This window comes from Watersipora subatra, chromosome 10 (assembly GCF_963576615.1).
Source record: "Watersipora subatra chromosome 10, tzWatSuba1.1, whole genome shotgun sequence".
Classification (NCBI taxonomy): domain Eukaryota; kingdom Metazoa; phylum Bryozoa; class Gymnolaemata; order Cheilostomatida; family Watersiporidae; genus Watersipora; species Watersipora subatra.
The window spans coordinates 31,186,857-31,205,264 of NC_088717.1; the positions used below are offsets into that span (position 1 = coordinate 31,186,857).

At 35.3% G+C, this 18,408-nt stretch overlaps 3 protein-coding genes across 3 annotated transcripts in view; 1 reads left to right on the forward strand and 2 right to left on the reverse strand.

Moving 5' to 3' along the window:
• Nucleotides 1–2,078, forward strand: LOC137406965 (serine/threonine-protein kinase fray2-like). The gene is made up of 6 exons (XM_068093565.1): nucleotides 1–296; nucleotides 444–668; nucleotides 1,150–1,375; nucleotides 1,493–1,636; nucleotides 1,748–1,817; nucleotides 1,969–2,078. The coding sequence occupies exons 1-6, from the start codon at nucleotides 1–3 to the stop codon at nucleotides 2,076–2,078; spliced, it is 1,071 nt and encodes a 356-aa protein (XP_067949666.1).
• A 7,271-nt stretch (nucleotides 2,079–9,349) lies between these two features.
• The window catches only part of LOC137406966 (major facilitator superfamily domain-containing protein 6-like), a 50,875-nt gene continuing 41,816 nt past the window's right edge, over nucleotides 9,350–18,408 (reverse strand). The window contains exon 7 of the mRNA XM_068093566.1: nucleotides 9,350–10,054. Within this exon, the coding sequence (XP_067949667.1) occupies nucleotides 9,894–10,054 (161 nt within the window). The 3' untranslated portion in view covers nucleotides 9,350–9,893. The remainder of the gene's footprint in view (nucleotides 10,055–18,408) is intronic.
• On the reverse strand, nucleotides 12,621–14,949 carry LOC137406464 (uncharacterized). Its single transcript, XM_068093046.1, has 5 exons — nucleotides 14,699–14,949; nucleotides 13,837–13,905; nucleotides 13,506–13,571; nucleotides 13,153–13,212; nucleotides 12,621–13,044 (listed from the first exon to the last, which is right to left on the reverse strand). The coding sequence occupies exons 1-5, from the start codon at nucleotides 14,849–14,851 to the stop codon at nucleotides 12,994–12,996; spliced, it is 399 nt and encodes a 132-aa protein (XP_067949147.1). The 5' UTR covers nucleotides 14,852–14,949; the 3' UTR covers nucleotides 12,621–12,993.

Below are 18,408 nucleotides of genomic sequence, written 5' to 3' on the forward strand. Positions count from 1 at the left end.
ATGGCCAACAACTCAGATAGATTTCTGAGAAATGAGGGTAGAAGTACTGATTTAAAAAGTGAGGTTAAAAGAGAAGTAGCAAAGGTATCAGAGTTTGATAGCCGAGCGCAGTACAGGAGTAATGATAGAGATAGAAGCTATGATTCAGTGGGTAGATCTTCCCCTAGAGGTAGCCCGAGGAGTAGGAGAGGGTATTATGGTAGTGAAGAGCATGATACTAGTAGATATGGGACAAGAGGCCGGGAGTATAACAAGGACAGTGGCAGTAGGAAGTATAGAGACAATAGCAGGGAAAGGTATGTCTCTAGACATGGAGAAAACAGTAGAGAAAGTAGAGATAGAGTTTGCTATAATTGCAGAGGTAGTGACCATGAGATGTGGAGTTGTTCCCACATTAAATGTTTTTTTTGTGGACGGCGAGGGCATGTATCCCGTTATTGTAGGGATAAGGGAGGAGATGTAGGTTACAACAGACGAGGTAGCAGCAGGAGGCCAGGAGGTAGTCGGGATAATAGTTATGAGCGATATGGTATCAGAGATAGTAGTAGGGAGAGGTACAGGGGCCGAGAAAGCCCCCGCGAGATTAGAGACAAATTTAGCAGGTACAGGGACAGCAGTATGGATAGGTTTGAGGGGGAGAAGTATAAGGAGAGGCGCGAGACGAGCCGGTATGAAGGGTACCGGGATAGTAGTAAGGGCAGAAGTGTTAGATTCTCTGGTTTTAGGGATAAATATGAGGATGAAAGTTGACTAGGAAGGAGAATTGTACAGATTTTAAAGGTAAATGGGAAAAATGTAGAGTTTACGTTTGATACTGGGGCTGAGGTGTCTATGGTAACCGAGGCAACAGCCAATAAGTTGAACCTACGGTTAAAGAAACCGTCGACAGTTTTAGAAACTGCTGATGGTAGTGAGTTAAAAGTGGTTGAAAGTGTAATAGTTAATTCGGAAAGCAAAGACAGGCATATTGATGCTGAAGTTCATGTGGTGAAAGGATTGAGAACAAACTTCTTGGGCATAACTGAGTTGAGGCAGCTTAAATTATTTGCTGTTGTAAATGCTGTTTTGTGAAAGTAGGTTTGAGGCTGTTAAGGAGTGTAGAAGTATTAAGCCAGTTGAGCCGTTTTCGTTGAGAACCATTATTGCTAGGTCAAGTTATGTTTCAGATGATGTCGAGTTGCAAAACCTGACAAATAAGTCTGACAGAGAGAGCGAAGTTAAGAAAAGTCACACAGGTCAAGATTGGTGGACTTGTAAAACCAAGGGAGTGAAGAGTAGCGAATACGTAGAAATTGGGAGTCAACGGGGAACAGCCCAAGGCATCAGAGATGTGCAAGTGTCTATGGAGTATGATAGAGAACACGGTCACGATGAGGTAAGGGAAGGTGCTGAGAAAGTAGCTGAACCAGTGTCTGTAATGGAAAAGGTTTGCTCTTTTTTAGCCGAGGTATCTAGCAATGGAATGTTAGACAGAGAAGGTCATGAGAAAAAGGTAGCAGAGATTGAAAGAGAGGAAAGGGAGGTGCGGAGGAAGTTGAAGGAGAAATTGGCTAAGCTGAAAGCTAAACGGGAGACAGCAGTCATGGAATTGGAAAATGTCAAGGCATTCAGGGTAGTGGTGCAGGAGTTAGCCGAGGTTCAGAGAAGAATTGCTGGTAGCAGACCTGCACTGGTTGCAGGTGAGGTGGAGCTAGATAGGTCTGGGCCTATGCCAACTCCCAGCTCTGTGGTGCCATCCCCTGTGCAGCCGGTTACGGCTCAGGTGGAAACCTCCCACAGGAAGCCTGTCGAGCCTGCCTCTTACTGGGGAGAGCGAGGTAAAGACGGAAGAGACGGAGATGAGGTTGAGGAGTCATTATTGACCCAACCAAAAGACTCCGGGCTAGTCAGGGTTGGTGGAAGTAGTGTTGGAGATGTTGGTGGAAGTAGTATTGGTAGTGACAGTGGTCACGGTAAAAGTACTGGTAGCTGCGGAGGTCAGGGTGATGGAAAAGCCAGTGCAGATTGGCAATGGAGCTGGCAGTAACGAGAAGAGTACTTTAGATGGTGACACAGGGTCAGACAAGCTAGAGGCATAGCCTATGGAGACTGCCCTAACGGAGTCAGGTAACGAGCAACACAAGTAAGGTAAGTTACTACGTCTGCTTGTTGGTAGTGATGGAGTGGCCCAAAACAAAAAGAAAAAAAGAAAGGGCATGTTGTATTATGGCATTTGTTAGGCTCAGGCTATATTGGTGTCTGAGCTCAAGGCAGTACAGGTGGTCTTGGCAATTACGGTGAGTGCGTAAAGCTAGTAGATTAGCTAGTGTAAGGCAGTATGGGGAAGGATATAAGGAAGTGTAACGAAAGACGGAGGCTTCTTCATCTTCACATCAGTACATGTAAGTACATCGATTTATACAACAACAACAGAATTGTAACAATGCTGAGTTCAGCGAAGGTGACTCAAAGTTCTCTGAGCGTCAGTTGATTAAAGATTGGGGCAGACAGGTTATGGTTAGAGCTGACAGGCGTCAGCAGCGTTTTGCTGCAGAGAAAGATAGGAGAATGGAGGTAAATTTATCTTTAACTTTTGGTATCTTTTACATAAACTAACAGTAATAATTTTAGTGCTCATGAATACATCTACTAATAAGTAAAAATATAACTTTTCCTATCACGAATGGCACGAATCATCGTTTCATAACCTTTTAAAGATGTGGTTGCCTCAAACTTGAGTTGATTTTAAAAGAAAGTATTTTTCTTTGTCTATCAGCTGATATGTTGTTTGTTGTGTTAGGCGATCTCATTATCAAGATGTTTGAAAACTAAAATCGAAAAAAATTGATCGCAGTAAAAGAGCTCAGGTTAAAAAAAACATGCCCAGACTTGCCCAAAATGATATAAAGTGTGATACAACTTGTCTTTATCTCTCATATTCACATTGGTTAATGCGATAAAACTAGCCAGTGCTATGTGGCTCTATTGGCATATATTTTATTTTGTATTTGCTCATGTTGGCTAGAATAAAATTCTAAATCCAGATACAGTATTATGCATGTTTCAAACGCCTCAAATAAAGGAAATTAAAAACTTGTCTAATTAACTTCTTCTAAATGCTGTGTAAACATTTGAGTACAGACTACCAATTCTACCGGTCTACAGTAATTAGTTCGGTCTACAGTAATTAGTTTTGTCGAGTTAGCTTGTTTTATCACGGCCTTTGTCGTTTGTATCAGCCATAGATATAGTAAACTCTAGATATGCGAATAATCAAACAAGTGAGGCCTATAATTAGCATGACGCAACGTCATGGTGATGTGCAAAGCGAATCAGCTGATCTATTAACTCCTATTGACTTAACACTAAAAACTGCTCAATTTTTCCATAGTTTGTGCATCTGAGACTGCATATTTTAATGAAAATATGTAAAACTTATATGCAGTAATACTTCAACTTACGAGTGCCCTAATGTATGAGAAACTTGAGGTATGAGCCAGCTTTTAAGCAAGTTTTAGCACTAACATGCAAGCCATGTTTGAGATACGAGCACATGAGTCAGTTGCCAAGTATGTCGGAGGTGTTTTATGAGAACAGCATCACTCTGTATTTTTCAACTGCTCAGATTATACTTTTGTACCATGTTTTTGTGCGTGATTTTCAGTGCTGAATGATGTGAATTAGAAGTACCGTGTGTAGACCGAAAGTTTGCCAGTAAAAGAATAGATAATGCAAAGAAAAAGCGAATGATAACAATTGATATTAAACGGAAAACTATTGAAAAATGTGCAAAACATGTATGCGTGATTGAGCTAGCTCAGCAATATGACAGAAATACATTCACAATTATCAAACACAAGGATTATATTCAAGGCATTTAGTTTACAAAAGGACTAACCATAGTTTCTAAACGACGCAGCGATCTTCACGACCGCTGATGGAGAGACTGCTCAGGCGTTAGATGAAAGACAAACAATTGACCAGTGACTGCGTAACTGAAACGATGCTACGTAAAAAGGCCGGAGCTATCTATCAAAACTATAAAATAGACATTCGGACAAGTTGGCTAGTGGTCGTGCATTAACACTTGGTGACGACACCTGTGTTCGTCCTGATCGCAACATGTTGAAAGGGCGACAAAGGCAAACGTCTTTAGATAGGTTTCTCTTAAAACGGCAGGCTGGTCGTGAGAGCGAAACAAAAGAAAAATTAGCTAACCAACGAGAAACTTAAAACTATGAAGGCCGAAGAAATTTTAATTACGTTAAGTTAAAGACTAAAGTTTGCTTTTAGGTTTGCTTTTAAGTTTGTCTTTTAAGACTTGGATAAAATCCAAATTTTTCAAAGTCAACTGTTGTAATGAAGGATAACTTATCTCTCTCTCTCTCTGGCAAATGCTAGCATTAGCTGCTATTGTATGTATTTAATTTTACAATTTAATTAATCACATTTCCTTGCATTATTTTTTATTTGTTGCTTTTTGAAAGCATGTGGTAAGTTAGGACAATAACCAACATGTTCTTTCTGTTACAATATATTGTTTTGAGTGTTTTATTTGCATTTTTAGAGTATGGAAACCAATCAATATATATTTAATTGTTCTATATATAAATAAACTGCACCAACATGCGAGTAAATTGACATACGAGCTCAGTCTCTGAACACATTAAGCTCGTAAGTCGAAGTATGACTGTAATGACTTTGGATGAGAAAGGCAAGAATCTTACACACATGGTAATGAATAATAGCAATGATTTAGAAGCTTCTATATCAATGATAATACAAAGAGTGACCAAATAGAAATTAAACTAATAACAAACTAATGAATCAAATGAGATTTAGAAGCAGTTACGCTGGGCCACTGTATTAAACACCCATTAGACATGACTGAAAGTAACTAGACGAGATAGTTTTTGTCTAAGGTTGGTTGAACTAGATTCCTGCTTTGAAGCGGCATAGTTTATTCTGATTTTAGTATAGCGATTTGCTATAGTTTTGAGTAGACTGTTGGCATGCACTGTACATGTAAAACCTTGATTGAGGTTATGTAATAAGACATATATGTTATTGTCTGTGATGTTACTTGTTTAAAAGCTCTCTGTGTGATACCATAGCTCTCCATGTGTGAACGTAGGCACTTTTCTGCAGCAATACATATTTGGCCTATCAATCTGGTCACCAATCCTCCTCTGTTTTCAACTGAGATTAGGGTTATGTCATCACTATTTCTACTTCCCACTACTTCTACATCAGTCAAGAACTTGATACACTCATCACATTTGAGTTAGAAAATAATCCTCATCACCGAACTCCTCATCTTCACCTTCCTCAGCTTTTGTCTTGTTTTTCTTTTTCTTTCTAGCCAGAGAATGTAGCAGGAGTTGGCCAGTTTTTTCAGCCCTGCTCACATCCAGATCAATACAGTTAACATTGGGACTTGGTGTGATATCTGCTTTTATGAACAGTGCTCGAAGTGCAGATCTAAAGCACTGCACATCCAGGTTATTGTCATTGCCACCCTTAGATCGTATTGTGAAAAACAGAATCTCAATGTGATCCTGGTTGATCTTAAAGGTTAGGAAGTAGTTGATGTAAGGGTAGTTGCTGAAAAGATATTGAGCAATGCCATGTACAGATTTGGCTGCTGACTCAAAACCAATGACGAAATGATGATGATTTTCCTATTATTTTCCACTAGCAGCTTTCAGCTTGGTGTCTTTAATCGGCATAGATAGCTCATGATATTGTTGAGAACTTGTTTTGAGTTGAAGTTCTGTCTTGTTATGGGCAATTTAAGATATACCTGGAGTGTTGTGGTCTCTTCTGATGACATTTCACTAAGAATTTGGTCTTATTGTTACGTTTATGACTTAAAAACTAGCATGCCAAGCATGCTTCTACTACTAAACTTATTGCTCAATTGAAGGCTTTGATGCTGTGATGCACATCACTACGACGTAACGTCGTGAAAACAACAGCCAATTATAGGCCTCACTTTTGCTCCATTGTTATGATGGCTATTTGCCAATCTAGGTTTTACTATATCTATGGTACATGTATCAGCTAAATTCACAGTTGCTACACGCACACCGGAAACTAGCTCCTAAATAAAGTAGGCCCGTTGCTATCTTTGGGAATAATATGTTCAAATATGTCATTATATGTAGCGAAACCAACTGCATCCCAAAAGTAATGTATAGTCTACGTTATCTAGTCATTATCAGTATCAATTTGTAGAAAGTTTTACTGGTCTCATTCGATTAGTTAATTCAAGTACAAAAACATGGTTTTATGAGTTGACTGAAATAGTGAACGCAAAACAACGTAAAGTTCGTTGAAATCAATTAACCCATCGATTCTGGTAAAAGATTAATAAAACCATTATTGCACCTGATTGACGGTTTGTGGACTCAGCTGTTTTCACTTAGTAGAGTGGAGCATAAAGTTTTGTGAACTTAATATTTGGTCCGTTGGAATTGAGTCGAGCTATTCAAAAGTACCTGCCAATACAGCTCTGATCACGCTTCATAAATCCATCTATCAGAGAGGATTTTAGCACAGGTGATAACAGGGCTATAATATATTCAATATGTTCTGCAAATCATGTTTTGCTTTGTCTTCAACAATATTATTTTATTATATAATTTTTACAAGCCAAAAAATTTTCATCCCAGCGCAAAGTTTTTATTAAAAACATCCATCCAAGTCGTGGCCATTCACATAGTTTCAGTTCATATAATAGGACAAAATGATCTACTGCAGCAAACTCACAAAAAACATATTTATGATTTGTACAGCACACATTCGTGCACATTCAGCCCACCTACTATCTACTACCTACTCTCTACTACCTACTCTCTATTACCTACCCTCTATTACCTACTCTCTATTACCTACTCTCTATTACCTACCCTTTATTACCTACTCTCTATTACCTACCCTCTATTGCCTACTCTCTATTACCTACTGTCTATTACCTACTCTCTATTGCCTACCATCTATTACCTACCCTCTATTACCTATTCTCTATTGCCTACTCTCTATTACCTACTCTCTACTACCTACTCTCTACTACCTACTCTCTATTACCTACTCTCTATTACCTACCCTCTATTACCTACCCTCGATTACCTACTCTCTATTACCTACTCTCTATTACCTACTCTCTACTACCTACTTTCTATTACCTACTCTCTATTACCTACCCTCTACTACATACTTTCTATTACCTACTCTCTACTACCTACTCTCTATTACCTACTGTCTATTACCTACTCTCTATTGCCTACCTTCTATTACCTACCCTCTATTACCTATTCTCTATTGCTTACTCTCTATTACCTACTCTCTACTACCTACTCTCTACTACCTACTCTCTATTACCTACTCTCTATTACCTACCCTCTATTACCTACCCTCGATTATCTACTCTCTATTACCTACTCTCTATTACCTACTCTCTACTACCTACTCTCTATTACCTACTCTCTATTACCTACTCTCTATTACCTACTGTCTATTACCTACTCTCTATTACCTACTCTCTATTACCTATTGTCTATTACCTACTGTCTATTACCTACTCTCTATTACCTACCCTCTATTACCTACCCTCGATTACCTACTCTCTATTACCTACTCTCTATTACCTACTCTCTACTACCTACTCTCTATTACCTACTCTCTATTACCTACTCTCTACTACCTACTCTCTATTAACTACTCTCTACTACCTACTCTCTATTACCTACTCTCTATTGCCTACCTTCTATTACCTACTCTCTATTACCTACTCTCTACTACCTACTCTCTATTACCTATTCTCTATTACCTACTCTCTACTACCTACTCTCTATTACCTACTCTCTACTACCTACTCTCTATTGCCTACCCTCCATTACCTACTCTCTATGACCTACTCTCTATTACCTACTCTCTATTACCTACTCTCTATTACCTACTCTCTATTACCTACTCTCTACTACCTACTCTCTACTACCTACTCTCTATTACCTACTCTCTATTACCTACCCTCTATTACCTACCCTCGATTATCTACTCTCTATTACCTACTCTCTATTACCTACTCTCTATTACCTACTCTCTATTACCTACTCTCTATTACCTACTTTCTATTACCTACTCTCTATTACCTACTGTCTATTACCTACTATCTACTACCTACTCTCTATTACCTACCCTCTATTACCTACTCTCTATTACTTACTCTCTACTACCTACTCTCTATTACCTACTCTCTATTGCCTACCCTCTATTACCTACTCTCTACTACCTACTCTCTATTACCTACCCTCTATTACCTACTCTCTATTACCTACCCTCTATTACCTACCCTCTATTACCTATTCTCTATTACCTATTCTCTATTACCTACTCTCTACTACCTACTCTCTATTACCTACTCTCTACTACCTACTCTCTATTGCCTACCCTCCATTACCTACTCTCTACGACCTACTCTCTACTACCTACTCTCTACTACCTATTCTCTATTACCTACTCTCTATTACCTACCCTCTATTACCTACCCTCGATTACCTACTGTCTATCTTTTCAGTCTACTACCACTCTCTATTACCTACAGTTTATTACTAAACATCAGAAAGTATTTATTGACTTTAAAGTTAACAACTTAAACAGTTAAACTTTTAATGGAAAAAGTATTATATTTCAGAGAAAGTTGAAAGTGATAGTGACAATTAGTTTTATTGCAGCATCCAAACAATTTCAATTTAGTAGAACCCATTTATACATGTATTTATTGGGTTTCTGCCTGTTAATAAGTAACTTCAAAGCAATGCAAATACGAACTGCAGGCAACTTAACTCAACACATAAAAATATATTAGACAAAGCCATCAATAACTGTACAAGTGAGTCTGGTTTTTAACCATAATAATTCGCCAAAAATTGTTTTGTACATCTACATGTAGATAAAAGTATATTCAAAACAAATGGGAATAAGGGAAGAATTAAAATATGCTACATTCACAGCAGTAATTTATGTATTGGCAGCATTTCTCTAATGCATTAATGCATGAGATGGCAGTTATGAGCTTTTCATTTGTTATAGTAACTCCGTTTCCTTTTCAGCCTAATTTAAATGTGTTTATTTAAAATGGATGTAATGCATATTATCTCTCCTTGCTCGATAAAGATATGATATACTATTTACATGCAGCTATTGCTATCTGCTGTTTTGCTGTTTCTACTACTAATATTAAATGGTATTGTAAACATTTATTTAAATTTTATTATTATGCTTTAAACCATTATAATACATTAATTTTTCTAGAAATATTTAGTTATGATGGTACAAACTTTATTCAGGAATAAAACTGTGTGTGTTAGAGTTTTGGCTTTGAATAAAACAGGAATATAATAACCATAACTGGTAATAACAAAAACTGCTCCAGCCAGCCCATGTACTAGTGGTACAACAAGCAGCTCACGTAAAGTGGTACAACAACTAACTCATGTACTTGTGGTTCAACAAATAGCTCACATACTAGTGGTACAACAACTAGCTCATGTAGTAGTGGTACAACAGCCAGCTCACGTAAAGTGGTACAACAACTAGCTTATGTACTAGTGATACAACAACTAGCTCACGTCCTAGTGGTACAACAACTAGCTTATGTACTAGTGGTATAACAACCAGCTCATTCATTAATGGTACAACAATACATGAGTTATAATTGTGGATGTGATATACTGCCTCGATATGTTCTTAGTTGCAAAGAAGCTGATTACCGAATATGGCTTTTTCGATCTCCATTTAAAACTAAAACAGTTGAAAGACCTCAATCGTGTTAGAGCTCATCCAGTGCTACGGAAACCACTAAAAGCTCAAAGAGTATTTTTCGTCTGACTACGATGGTGGTGATAAATACTTCAGTTGATCCTAACATCTTGAAACTTAGTGTGGTAAAGAGCTATTTGAATTGTCTCCCCTGAGTGGATAATTGATGGCACAAGCTCGGAGTTTTCTTCTGCAGCAAGTGGAACGGCATCTATGAATATAGCACTTGCTGCCTCTTGCTCTTCCTGTGTATCTACATATATATAAGAAGGTATCAGATTGAATGGACTGACAAAAAGAATAAACAGTGGAACAAAATCCAGAAGTAAAACAGATCATCTGCTACTGTTACAAAGAAATTCACCTCTTTAAAATTTCTAATTTACAGCTTATATATACCAACTTCATCAGCCTGTCTAATTTACAGCTTATATATACCAACTTCATCAGCCTGTCTAATTTACAGTTTATATATACCAAACTCATCAGCCTCTCTAATTTACAGCTTATATATACCAACTTCATCAGCCTGTCTAATTTACAGCTTATATATACCAACTTCATCAGCCTGTCTAATTTACAGTTTATATATACCAACTTTATCAGCCTGTCTAATTTACAGCTTATATATACCAACTTCATCAGCCTGTCTAATTTACAGCTTATATATACCAACTTCATCAGCCTGTCTAATTTACAACTTATATATACCAACTTCATCAGCCTGTCTAATTTACAGCTTATATATACCAACTTCATCAGCCTGTCTAATTTACAACTTATATATACCAACTTCATCAGCCTGTCTAATTTACAACTTATATATACCAACTTCATCAGTATGTCTAATTTACAGCTTATATATACCAACTTCATCAGCCTGTCTAATTTACAGCTTATATATACCAACTTCATCAGCCTGTCTAATTTACAGCTTATATATACCAACTTCATCAGCATGTCTTATTTACAGTTTATATATACCAACTTCATCAGCCTCTCTAATTTACAGTTTATATATACCAACTTTAACAGCCTGTCTAATTTACAGCTTATATATACCAACCTCATCAGCCTGTCTAATTTACAGTTTATATATACCAACTTCATCAGCCTGTCTAATTTACAGCTTATATATACCAACTTCATCAGCCTGTCTAATTTACAACTTATATATACCAACTTCATCAGCCTGTCTAATTTACAGCTTATATATACCAACTTCATCAGCCTGTCTAATTTACAGCTTATATATACCAACTTCATCAGCATGTCTTATTTACAGTTTATATATACCAACTTCATCAGCCTCTCTAATTTACAGTTTATATATACCAACTTTAACAGCCTGTCTAATTTACAGCTTATATATACCAACTTCATCAGCCTGTCTAATCTACAGTTTATATATACCAACTTCATCAGCATGTCTTATTTACAGTTTATATATACCAACTTCATCAGCCTGTCTAATTTACAGCTTATATATACCAACTTCATCAGCCTGTCTAATTTACAGCTTATATATACCAACTTCATCAGCCTGTCTAATTTACAGTTTATATATACCAACTTCATCAGCCTGTCTAATTTACAGCTTATATATACCAACATCATCAGCCTGTCTAATTTACAGCTTATATATACCAACTTCATCAGCCTGTCTAATTTACAGCTTATATATACCAACTTCATCAGCCTGTCTAATTTACAGCTTATATATACCAACTTCATCAGCCTGTCTAATTTACAGCTTATATATACCAACTTCATCAGCATGTCTTATTTACAGTTTATATATACCAACTTCATCAGCCTGTCTAATTTACAGTTTATATATACCAACTTCATCAGCCTGTCTAATTTACAGCTTATATATACCAACTTCATCAGCCGGTCTAATTTACAACTTATATATACCAACTTCATCAGCCTGTCTAATTTACAGCTTATATATACCAACTTCATCAGCATGTCTTATTTACAGTTTATATATACCAACTTCATCAGCCTGTCTAATTTACAGCTTATATATACCAACTTCATCAGCCTGTCTAATTTACAGCTTATATATACCAACTTCATCAGCCTGTCTAATTTACAGCTTATATATACCAACTTCATCAGCCGGTCTAATTTACAACTTATATATACCAACTTCATCAGCCTATCTAATTTACAGCTTATATATACCAACTTCATCAGCCTGTCTAATTTACAGTTTATATATACCAACTTCATCAGCATGTCTTATTTACAGTTTATATATACCAACTTCATCAGCCTGTCTAATTTACAGCTTATATATACCAACTTCATCAGCCTGTCTAATTTACAGCTTATATATACCAACTTCATCAGCCTGTCTAATTTACAGCTTATATATACCAACTTCATCAGCCGGTCTAATTTACAACTTATATATACCAACTTCATCAGCCTATCTAATTTACAGCTTATATATACCAACTTCATCAGCCTGTCTAATTTACAGCTTATATATACCAACTTCATCAGCCTCTCTAATTTACAGCTTATATATACCAACTTCATCAGCCTGTCTACTTTACAGTTTATATAAGTAGTATATAGAGAGCAGATCTACACACAAAAGTGACGGATCCAGCGGGGGGATAGAAAAAGGGGGTTGTGAATTAAATTGGCTAGGGGTGTAGATTGAATCGTGTGGAGTTGAATGAGATGTTGGGGTTTGGGGGGAAATTGTGGTGTAGAGTAGGGGGTTGAATTCGAGGGGTTACGGATCCGCTCCTGGCGTAATCGGCGGATTATCTGTGGATGAGTCATCGGATTAGCGGGGGATGAGTCATCCGATTGAACGCGGATTATCGCGGGATTAGTCGGGGGAATCGTCGCGGATTAGTCGGGCGAATCGTCGCCGATTATCGGTGGAATAGTGGGGGTGAATATCTGGGACATCGAGGGCTGGATGGTTTTCCGGAGTGGATCTCGCGGATTATCGAGGAGAGCGAGAGATTACCTAGCGGATGAGTGAGGGGGTTAATATCTGGGACACCGAGGGGTTGATTTTCCGGAGATTGTTATATATTTGGTTGAATGAGAGATAAGTTTTTATTATAAAATATAAACTATAAATGTTACAAAAAATTCAAAATCATTCTGTCATTCGTTTTAAAAAGGAAAGTTTTGGAATACATCTTTCTTGAATTTCATTCAATCCCAATTTTCTTCTTCTTCTTTCATTGTCGAATGAGAATGAACTGTCTACAATCAAAACATACATTATTTTTAGTGAGATATAGTAAAAGTAAGACATACAATCAGATTAGATCATTCATTCAAACTAAAAATCAAATATAATGTAATACTTACTGAAGAAGAAGAAGATCCATCCTTTTTCTGAATGGAATCTTCCTGTTGAGATACGGGAGCCTGCAATTGCAATGATTACAGTCAGGATGGATTACTATAACCTTGCTGAGATAGTAGACTCTACATTCACAATGGACTCCAACTTAAATTGTAAATTTCAATTGCATTAGTCATCGAATCATAGAATGATATGCAAGATGTAATGCAAACAGAATAGGATATGCAACCAGCTAGAGTAGGACATACAGACAATAAGAAAAACAAATATGTTACATCACATAGTCAGACTAGGACACACAGACAGAGGAGGATATTCAGTTAAAATAAAGAAATAAATATAATGTACTACTTACTGAAGATTCAAATTCATAAAGCCTTCTCCGAAAAGGACTATATTTAGTTCGGTGATGCCCAGGATCCTACAATTGCATTGATTATAGTCAGAGTAGAACATGCAGACAAATTAAAACACAGTCAGGTCTTACTTTGAATTTCAATTCCAACTCCTTTTGTTTTAAAGTGGAGTTATACAAAATATTAATTACTGTTTTCACAGATTGATACTCATTTTAACATTCCTACATACCAATTGGAGTGAATTTTGTTGAATGTATTTGAACTTTAGTTACATGTTTTATCATTATACAACGATATTAGACGAAATAAATATAATGTAATACTTACTTTTAAAGTCAATGTAACATCGAAGTTACGAAAGAACTCCTCTCTTTGCTGCTGCATGACCAATGATTTCTACAATAATTTCCAAATTACTTTGTATAATTTAATTGTTTCATTTAAGCAAACCCTATAATTCGAAATATATTTAATATGTAGTTTATATTCTCAAGTTTCCTTTAACCCTTTCACTGCCGAGCATGTACAAATTTGGGTATTTGCCAAGTACCAGCCATTTTACCGAAAATTGCCGATATTGCTTCATGGTATGTAAACAGTATTTTTTCCAATTTCAATCTCTATTCAGAACAATTTTATTACATATTTTAATTTGCTAACATTGTAGCCATCATTGCTATGCAAAAATTCAACGAATCTATACTTTGTGCGATGATAAAGCTGTGTGATGCTATGATCGATGCGAAGCTAAAACGATCTTCCGTGTTTCTTACTCTCACAAAATTATTACTTTCACTACTCTCAGAGACAGTGCTGCTGCTTTAACTATCTGTATAATCACGAAAATCTGAATCTGAAATGGCTATAATGCCATCAACATTACTAATTACCTGTTTTCTGACTCGCGCGCGGTAATTAATGAACTCACACAAAAAATGTTCGTTATAAAATTAGAAGTTCTCTAACAAAAGTTTGAAATTGATTCGTTACTTTAGGTTAATTTTATAAACAAATCTTCAGACAACACTGTCAATTTCATAAAAGTCTGAAAGACCGTGGGTTATGCTGTCAACGAATAATAAAATGAGGTAACTACGCAATGGCTGGGAAAGTCGCATTAATGCGTCTACGGCAGTGAAAAGGTTAATCAAAAATATAATTTAGTAAAATATTATAATGTAATACTTACTTTCTTTTGAAGCTTGATCTTGTTTCGAAAAGCCTTCTGTTTTTCAGGATCTACCTCTCTACCCCAAGGGCAGTAGCCCCATATCTCCACACACGTGTCGATGCAATTTGTCTGAGTTAGGAGTCTATCCACGTTTTTGTCTCGAGCACACATTGTAAACTATTATAAATAAAATGAGATGAAAAACTTATTCTTTCTCGTTGCTTATATAGTAAGTAGAAGCAATGTTATGGTTCATTAAATTTGTGTAATTTATGTTCACGAAATTGTAAAATCAGCTAAACAGTTTTCGCGAAATTCACTTTCGCGAAATTCAATTTCGCGAAAGTTGACTATATAATATATATGTGTAATTTCGCGAAATCCAATTTCGCGAAATCCAATTTCGCGAAATTCACTTTCGCGAAAGTTGACTATATAATATATATAATGTGTAATTTCGCGAAATTCACTTTCACGAAACTCAATTTCGCGAAAATCTGTTTACTATTTTCGCTTCATTAATTCCTTTGGACACACCCATCATTCTTCAATTCACTATATAAGCGTTGCATAATCTGATGGAATATTCTGCCTCATTAACCATCTCTTGATACCTACTTATATTTGAGAATTTGGGTCGATCGAGTGTTGATACCATAAGGCTTGTATGCTTCAGCTAGAATTCTGTTAGCCGGCTACTCGCGATTAAGTTCGTTGAGTGTCGCTGTTTTCAGGGGCTGTTGTGTGGACAAGCGCCTTGGCATTCGACTTGATTGTTTTCCTAGGTTTACCTATGGAATTCTCCTGTTTGGTTTGGCTTAACCATTCCATAACAGTTTCTCGACCAGTAAATAGATGAAGATGATGAACTAGTAAAGGGGCATACATGGATTAATATGTGGATTATTTTGAGGATAGCTCCAACTCAGTGTGAGTATATCAATATATAAAACTTATATCAAAAAGTAAATAATATTCGGTTGTATTTGTTACCAACTTTATTTCGATATAAAGTATATATGTATATTCAATTGTAAAATATAGAAAAAAAAAATTTATGTCAGATCTTCTAGTAATTTAACAATTTGGGAAGTTCCTTGAATATGTACATTGTCAACACCTTCATTTTCTTCGTTATTAAGACTTTTACTAATTTTTTTTTTCATTCCAATCATATCTATCTAGTATAGTTTTTCGAACTACATGATCTCGTGTATCTGTTTCAGAAATTTTTAGCATAACTGTTAGAAAATCTTCTATTGAACATCCTCTGCTCCAAAATATTGCAAAGAGAAGACAGTAATCTCCACATGTTGTTGAAAGAATTGTTTCCAATGAAACAACCTTGTTGCCAATGACGTGCAACTAAATTTTTGGTTCAACAATTCCATTTCTAATTATTTTTTCAAAAACGGTAAAACCAGACCGTTATCGTCATGACAATAAGAAACACACCGAGTTTGTTCAACGCAAAGAAAAGCGTCAGGAATTTTGTGAGAGTAAGAGTTGCTAAACAATTTTACACCTATCTTGTGGAGAATTTTGTTCTGAATAAGATACATTTAAAAGTAAAACGATATATGTTTTCATTTTTTGAGATATTGCTTAAATACTAACGGTATATCGGATTTTTTAGAAAATCCGTTTGAATTAACTTGGGCAGAATAATCGTTTGGTCAACAATTAACGTGGTAGCGAAAGAGTTAATATACAAGTGAGCAGTGATTATAAATGTATATATAATAATAAAATGTGAGTAAGATAAAAGCTACTGAAGATACAATAAACAAAGCTAGGATTGTGCTAGTCCATGTTGATATACAAGGGAGCAGTGATTATAAATATATATATATAATAAATCGTGAGTAAGATAAAAGCTACTGAAGATACAATAATCAAAGCAGAATTGTACTAGTCTATGTTGATGTACAAGTGGGCAATGATTATAAATGTATATATAATAATAAAATGAGAGTAAGATAAAAGCTACTGAAGATACAATAAACAAAGCTAGGACTGTACTAGTCCATGTTAATATACAAGTGAGCAGTGATTATAAATATATATATAATAATAAAATGAGAGTGAGTAATGTGAGTATATATAATAATACATTTTATTATTATATATAATTATAATCACTGCTCACTTGTAATCACTGCTCACATGGACTAGCACAGTCCTAGCTTTGTTTATTGTATCTTCAGTAGCTTTTATCTTACTCACATTTTATTATTATATATACATTTATAATCATTGCTCACTTGTACACCAACATAGACTAGTACAATCCTAGTTTTTGTTTATTGTATCTTCAGTAGCTTTTATCTTACTCATATTTTATTATTATATATATTTATAATCACTGCTCCCTTGTATATCATCATGGACTAGTACAATCCTAGCTTTGATTGTATCTTCAGTAGCTTTTATCTTACTCACATTTTATTATTATATATACATTTATAATCATTGCTCACTTGTATATCAGCATGGCCTAGCACAATCCTAGTTTTGCTTATTGTATCTTTAGTAGATTTTATCTTACTCACATTTTATTATTATATATACATTTATAATCACTGCTCACTTGTATATTAACATGGCCTAGCACAATCCTAACTTTGTTTATTGTATCTTCAGTAGCTTTTATCTTACTCACATTTTATTATATATACATTTAAAATCATTGCTCACTTGTACATCAACAGGGTCTAGCACAATCCTAGCTTTGTTTTATTGTATCTTCAGTATCTTTTATCTTACTCACGTTTTATTATTATATATTCATTTATATTCGCTGCTCACTTGTATATTAACATAGACTAGCACAATCCTAGCTCTGTTTATTGTATCTTCAGTAACTTTTATCTTACTCACATTTTATTATTATATATACATTTATAATCACTGCTCACTTGTATATTAACACGGACTAGCACAATCCTAGCTTTGTTTATTCTATCTTGAGTAGCTTTTATCTTACTCACATTTTATTATTATATATACATTTATAATCACTGCTCACTTGTACATTAACATGGACTAGCACAACCCTAGCTTTTATCATACTCACATTTTATTATTATATATACATTTATAATCATTGCTCACTTGTATATCAACATGGCCTAGCACAATCCTAGTTTTGCTTATTGTATCTTTAGTAGTTTTTATCTTACTCACATTTTAATATTATATATACATTTATAATCACTGCTCACTTGTATATCAACATGGACTAGCACAATCCTAGCTTTGTTTATTGTATCTTCAGTAGCTTTTATCAATTATTCTAAAGTGCTGTAAAAGATCATCAGGAGTGTTAATAAAGTACTGAGAATAAGTATGTGTACAATTATTATAAAGTGCTGTAAGAGAACATCAGGAGTATTAATAAAGTACAGAGAATAAGTATATGTACAATTATTATAAAGTGCTGTAAGAGATCATCAAGGGTGTTAATAAAGTACAGAGAATAAGTATATGTACAATTATTATAAAGTGCTGTCAGAGATCATCAGGATTGTTAATAAAGTACAGAGAATAAGTATATGTACAATTATTATAAAGTGTAGTAAGAGATCATCAGGAGTGTTATTAAAGTACAGATAATAAGTATATGTACAATTATTATAAAGTTCTGTAAGAGTTCATCAAGAGTGTTAATAAAGTACAGAGAATAAGTATATGTACAATTATTATAAAGTGCTGTAAGAGATCATCAA

What these genes read in the sequence shown, in the direction of transcription:
- LOC137406965 (XM_068093565.1), top strand. Translation starts at nt 1, where the DNA reads ATGGCCAACAACTCAGATAGATTTCTGAGAAATGAGGGTAGAAGTACT. An exon ending in AGAGACAATAGCAGGGAAAG is followed by an intron (nt 297 to 443) that starts GTATGTCTCTAG and finishes CCGTTATTGTAG; the next exon opens with GGATAAGGGAGGAGATGTAG. An exon ending in GAGAACACGGTCACGATGAG is followed by an intron (nt 1,376 to 1,492) that starts GTAAGGGAAGGT and finishes CATGAGAAAAAG; the next exon opens with GTAGCAGAGATTGAAAGAGA.
- LOC137406464 (XM_068093046.1), bottom strand. Translation starts at nt 14,851, where the DNA reads ATGTGTGCTCGAGACAAAAACGTGGATAGACTCCTAACTCAGACAAAT. An exon ending in ATGTTACATTGACTTTAAAA is followed by an intron (nt 13,572 to 13,836) that starts GTAAGTATTACA and finishes ATGCAATTGTAG; the next exon opens with GATCCTGGGCATCACCGAAC. An exon ending in TTTATGAATTTGAATCTTCA is followed by an intron (nt 13,213 to 13,505) that starts GTAAGTAGTACA and finishes TTGCAATTGCAG; the next exon opens with GCTCCCGTATCTCAACAGGA.